At 35.2% G+C, this 6,586-nt stretch overlaps 1 protein-coding gene across 1 annotated transcript; it reads left to right on the forward strand.

Annotated features, from left to right (window-relative positions):
• Positions 1-598: 598 nt before the first annotated feature.
• On the forward strand, positions 599-1,654 carry LOC115960284 (probable carboxylesterase 5). Its single transcript, XM_031079086.1, has one exon. It carries the CDS (start codon positions 674-676, stop codon positions 1,577-1,579), a length of 906 nt encoding a protein of 301 aa, XP_030934946.1. The 5' UTR covers positions 599-673; the 3' UTR covers positions 1,580-1,654.
• Positions 1,655-6,586: the final 4,932 nt, after the last annotated feature.

Consider the following 6,586-nt stretch of genomic DNA (forward strand, 5'->3'; position numbering starts at 1 on the left):
AGAAAAAAAATGTGCAAGTTACACACTCATTTTTTAATTAGAAAAAAAAAAAAAAATACTGGCCCCATTTTAATTTGGGGCCTTTCTATGTTAGGGGGCCTTAGGCCATGACCTATATGGCCTAGACCTAGGGCCGGCCCTGCTCACTATTTACAGAGACACCCGGAATTCTTAAGTCCTCTCAGGTCATAATTCTCACTCACCTCGGCTTTCCGAATCATATTAAGATCTATGAGGGTTTTAAGGCACCAAGGCAAGGGTGTAGTAGGAGAGGAAATAGTACATTTGACTATTTGAGTTTTGGCCTTTGGGATGTGGATTCAATCATGTAGTACTAGAAAGTAGATACAACATAAAAGTTCGAGATTGAAGCCAAACCTATGATTGGTTATCGGACATCCATAAATTAAAGTCTCAACACGACTTCTAGTTGTTACATATACCAAGTCATGTTTCTTTTTTGTCAAAGTGTGCTGGTACGTTTTAATTTAATGAGGAGACCGAGAATTTTAGTTGGATAAGACTGTTAGATGAAACTAAACATCGGCAACCAATTATTTCAAGGAATAATTCTTCCTCTACATAAATTGAATAACCAAGAAGACCTTAATCTCTCACTTTCCTTCTTTGTCAACAAAGCTAAACACTCCAAGAATATTAGTTGCTTCTTTCAATGGCCTCAAGTGACCCAGAAATCACACACTCCTTCCGTTTCTTTCATGTATACAAAGATGGCCGTGTAGTGCTTCACTTCCCCACTTTTGAAAAAGTCCCACCCTCTGATGACCCGATTTCCGGGGTCCGATCCAGTGATGTTGTAATCTCATCCGAACCCGCAGTATCTGTCCGCATCTTTCTACCCGAATCCGTTAACCCGACCCAAAAACTCGCCCTCGTCTTCTACGTGCATGGTGGTGGCTTTTGCATGCAATCCCCTTTCTCTACTACATACCATAATTTTGTCACAACCTTAGTCAATGAAGCCAATGTTATTGCAGTCTCAGTCGATTACGGCTTATTTCCGACCCGACCTGTACCCGCTTGTTATGAGGACTCATGGGCTGCACTCCAATGGGTTGCATCACATAGTAATGGAAAAGGACCTCACTCATGGTTAAATAATCATGCTGATTTTCAAAGGGTTTTTATTGGGGGAGACAGTGCTGGAGGGAATATTTCACATACTTTAGCTGCTAGAGTTGGGTCCATTGGGTTACCTGGGACCAAGGTTGTTGGGGTTGTATTGATACACCCATATTTTGGTGGTACAGACGATGATAAAATGTGGCTGTACATGTGTCCTACAAATGGTGGGTTGGATGATCCTAGGTTGAAACCGGTTACAGGGGATCTAGCTAGGCTTGGGTGTGAGAAGCTATTGATTTTTGTGGCTGAGAAGGACCATTTGATGGTTGTGGGTAGGAATTACTATGAGGAATTGAAGAAAAGTGGGTGGGGTGGTTCTGTGGAGATTGTTGAGAATTTAGGAGAGGAGCATTGCTTCCATTTGTTTAATCTCAAATATGAGAAGGCTGTGGATTTGATTAACAAGTTTGTTGCTTTTATTAAACAAGAGTAGGTTTGTGCTATGTGGTCTCTAGCATGGATGTATTTGTAAGTGTAATATTTATGAAATAAAATTAATTTTCCAAAATTTATTGGAGATGTATGCTTTTTTATGTTTGTAGCAAAAATTACAATTTTGCTTCTTTTTTTTTTCTTTTTCTTTTTTTCTTTTTTTTCTTTTTTTTTGTTTTGCATTTGTATGTAATTTATTTATCCTTTTCCACTTAAATTGAAATGTCATTACTAATTCATTTATAGAATAGTTAGCTTAATGAACCCTTCCCCCAATCTTTTTTTCATTTTCTTTCTTTTAGTTTGGAAATTTCAAAATCTAGGCAAAATCAAATCAAGGCATGATGCAGATTATATATGTTAGGACATATGTGGATCATTTTAAGAACATATGTCATTTAGAATTGGTTAATCCTTTGACAAAATACATTTTACTTGTAATTGGGTAGATCTAAGATGTGTTTAATACTTCAAGAAACAAAAGTTCAACTCCAAGTATTGAAGCCATGCAAATCTGTCCAAGAATCAAGTGAAGAAGTGCTGTGTTTTAAAACTCGATGGATAGCTCAACAGATGTATTTATCAAGATTTAAAAAATAAAGCTCGACAAATAAGCTCAACAACTGTATCTATCGAGAATTACGAGAATCAGTTTTTCAAATTTGATTTTACATATATCCATGTATATGTGTTTAGGTTTTCTTTTCTCACAACCCTAAACATATATAAGAATTATTTTAAGGGCCGTCATAAGGTTGTTGCACTTGTTTTTGCAAACATATTGTGACCGGAGACAATTTGCCCTAATTCATCTTTCTCTTGAAGAAACTGCTGCATTTGTACGCCGTAGGGTCTTGTAACCAAGAAATTTCTTGATCTTCATTGTGTGATGAACTGAAGAACTTTGCAGCCAACATCCTTCTCAAGTTGGTGTGTCAGTCATGTACTTGGATCTGTGCATCGATTGGTTGGTCACGTACTTGGAGCCGTGTATTGAAAATGAGAAATTGTCACTGCAGAATAAGTCCAATTGTGTATTGGGGTAAGGGTTCAACTGTAGATTGGTATAAGGTACTGAGATTCCTTTACTTATAACCGCTTATTTTAATAATAGTGGATTCTCAGGAGTGGTGACCTTAAATTCACCCGATTGGGTTTTTGCCTTAAAGGTTTTCCCCATTCGTAAACAAATCACCGTGTCAACTTTATTTTTCATTGCATTTAACTTAGTTGGTGATTTGTTTATGTTACCACGCGTTTTTCATGTTAATTGACTTAATTAATTAACTTTGCTAAATTAATTAGTTAATTTATCATAAGGGGTCAATATATTCTTGGCCTATCAATATAGTTAGTGTTGTTAAGGTTAGGATGTTGTGGAGGCTGATGTATTTTTTTTTTTTTTTTTTTGAGAAAGCAAATATTGTGATTTGATTTATGATTATATACTTTTTAGCCTAGTTAGTAATTACGCATACAGTATGCGTATTGTACACGTATGTACATAATATTTAAAAATGTTTTCGTCTCCCAGTCATCGTCCAATTGTACGTCAACATATGCGACTTTTTCAAACTAAGAATATACTATGCGTGCTTTGTTAAGAACATTAAAATCAGCTACTGATGTATAGTGTCGTCAAGTGTCAAATCAAAGTTATCAAACATGACATGTAATTTTTTTTTTTTAATGAATAAAAAAATGGATAGAGGAAGGCGACCTAAGTTGGCGAAACCTGACATGTAATTTGTAGGGATGAAGGGCCTAGATAAGAATATTAGGCCATGGGCCGCACCCGAGGACAGACCAATATAAATGAAGTCAGATAGATATTGGGCTGAGGAAGAGATTAGGTCATGATGAGCAAGTGATGTTGTCCGAGGAGCAATACCTCCTCAGCCAGCAGCATGGAGGCCTAAAGTCCGACTACCCATCAAGTATTAGACAGCAGGCAGAAAGATATAAGACAAAAGAGAATTGAGAAATATCAGAGAAGAAAGCTACTACCACTGCATTGAATGCTCTGCATCTAACCCCCTGATCGCATTAATGTGGAATTAATACCTGAACAGTAACTTTCAGTCTTACAGCTACCCCCAAAAACTTCAAGAAGGTACTGATGAGACAAGTATTAAGAAGATTAGTAATTTGATCTACACTTGGAGGGTTAAGATGAAAGAAAGAAAAGAAATATAAAGGGATGAACTCCCTTACAAAGGGGATCATCAGAAAAAAGCAAAGAAACATGACTATGTAACAAAGAACTGTAATTTCTGTACAAGTCTAAGAGAAATATATAAGAACATATCTTCCTCAAACTCGACCAAGGATAACTTTTCTTGCTCAAACTGCTTGTTCTGTTCATTCCACTGATAACTAGCCTATTGTGATCAGTATCTTCCTAACTCATTGAACATTCAATTTCAAGCCCACTCTCTAACAAATTCATTGTTTTTGGCTCATTGGGCCATTGTCCATCCATTTTGGTTATGGAGCAAAACGTGTCCTTACATAATTTATAGAAGCTAATGTTCAATACGAATACTAACTCAATGGTCAATATATTTATAATTATTATATAGAAAAAGTCTAATGATAAAAAGTCCTATGCAGTTATGCCTCTTAGTCGCCTCGATAAATAAATAAAATAAAAAAAGCGTAGGCTATAATATAAATTTTGTAAGAATATACAGTTCCATTCCATTCATATATGTATATCGTTCTATTTTATTGATTTATTGAACACTATATTTTATTTTGATTGAATTTTGTGTTGAGATTTGTTATCACTAAATTTTAAAATTTTAGCTTTACCCTATAACATAAAATGTTTTTAATTACTTTCAAAGATATTTGTTTAGTCTATCTTATAGATATGGAGATGTAGACATGTAGTATTCTTTTCATTTAATTATGATTTATAAAAAATAAAAAAATAACAACCCAAATCTTCTATTCTATCTGTCTTTATCCATCACCACATAAAAACAAATAGAGTTAAATTTTTTATGGTTTATTCCAAATATGAATTTGTCTCTATTATTAGGGGTGTCAAATGGGTGGGTTTGGGGTGGGCATAATTGGGTTAGGTATATAAAGCTCATTTACCCATTAAAACCCATTTAACTAATTGCTTCTAATCCAAATCCAACTCAACTCAATTATTATGGGTAAACCTCAACTCACCCAATTACCCAATTATCAAAATTACCAAGATTCCATTAAAGTGAAAACCCCAACACTTTCTTGGATTTTCTTTTCCACTCTCTCTAGTCTCCATTCTTGAGATTAAAAAATTCCACATAAACACATCCACATCAGCAATTATATTAAAAATCCAAATAAAAAAATATTTTCTTTTCTTTTCTCTTTTCTCTCACTTTCTTAGCAACCAAACGGTGCAACAAATACAAAGAAATGTCATTTCAAGCTCAAAACTTTCCTGAAATTTCAAAAGCAACTATCCTTGAAACAAATAGAAATTCTTCTGAACCAAAAAAAGAGAAAAATGAACACATCCTTATCAATTACTCCATTCTTAAATTACCCAATTTTAAAATTTTTTTTAAAAAAAATCCCATTATTAGCACTGCTGACCCAACTTGCCGCCGCAACGCTAAAAGACGTCACGTCATCTTCCCCCATAGAATCTCTGAAGGCCGAGTTCTCTAATCGAGTCCCGATCCATCATCTGAAGGTCATCGTGGACACTGCCGTAGCGGATCTTAGCCCACTTGTGCCAACCGGCACATGCATCGCCATCGACGACGTTCTGAAACTTCCTTTGGCTAGGACCAAGCAGAAAGTGGAGCTTCGGGTTGAGAAGGTGATCCATATGGGTCAAGTTGACCCGACCAAGTACCCATTGCCTAAGACAAGGCTCACCCTTGAGTTTCTCAGGGATTTCGTTCACCTTCACTCCAAAACCAACACGGTAAATCCTTTTCGTTCTTTGCTCATTATTTTATTATTGTTTTTGGGTTAAATGGGACTCAATGGGTTTTTAGTTAAAACCCAATAATCACTAGGTCGAATTAGGTTGATGTCCATTTAACCCAATTAATAATTGGACAAGTTTGGGTTCAATTAGAATGGGTGGGTTTGGGTGGACAAATGGGTTTGGGCGGACAAATAGGTTTAGACTTACTTTGCCACCCCTAATTATTATGAAAATACGATTTTTATTTTTTACTATAATACTTTATTTAAATGATATAGTGATATTAGAAATTTTATAAAATAAAATTTCTCAATCAATTAAATCTTTTTACCGTAAAACATTTTTATATAATGTAAGTTGGCTATGCTCTTCAATGTATAAAAGCAAGTGGGATTCCTATATAAATAAATATATAAAGACACAAGTGGATTACAACTATCCATGATTCTCAGAACCACAACTTTTCACACAACTCTTACCACAACTTGCTTACGTGACAAGTAATGAGTGGTAGAGTTGTAAACCCATCATTTTTACTCCACCATCCACAACCTGCCAGGTGAGCAAGTTGTGGCAAAAATTGTAAGAAAAGTTGTGGTCCTACATTCTCCTTTTTCAAGTTTAAATGCATCTTTAATTTACGAATAGGTTCAAGTGTAATTTCAGACTACTCATAAAGATAAAGTGCATTAGTTAAATAATTTTTCTTCTTCTCCACACAAAATTCCATTCTCCATTCATTGGATTCCTTGTCTTGTCTGAGAGTAGGAAAGTGCGAGGTATAAAGAAATCAAATTTATTGCAATTTCAGAGCTGGCTGCTAAAGTGAAAAGAGAAGAAAGAGGACTTTCAAACAAATTTAGGGGGTGTTTTCATCCTTTGGTTGGTCGTGCCAGGCTTGACTTTCTAAAATTGAGACCTTCAAGTAGAAACTCATCACGAACTTCTTCATAGGCATTAGTTAATGGAGTCTTTTGGCTGAATATTGCAAAAAATCAAGTTTATTTGTTATATAAATATTGTTCAAAGTTATTTGGCAAAATGAGGAGAGAAGCAAATTGCAGCAAT

The sequence above is a fragment of the Quercus lobata genome, chromosome 9, assembly GCF_001633185.2.
Source record: "Quercus lobata isolate SW786 chromosome 9, ValleyOak3.0 Primary Assembly, whole genome shotgun sequence".
Classification (NCBI taxonomy): domain Eukaryota; kingdom Viridiplantae; phylum Streptophyta; class Magnoliopsida; order Fagales; family Fagaceae; genus Quercus; species Quercus lobata.

Bases quoted from the DNA above. Each gene is read 5' to 3' on its own strand.
- LOC115960284 (XM_031079086.1), top strand. From the start codon at position 674: ATGGCCTCAAGTGACCCAGAAATCACACACTCCTTCCGTTTCTTTCAT.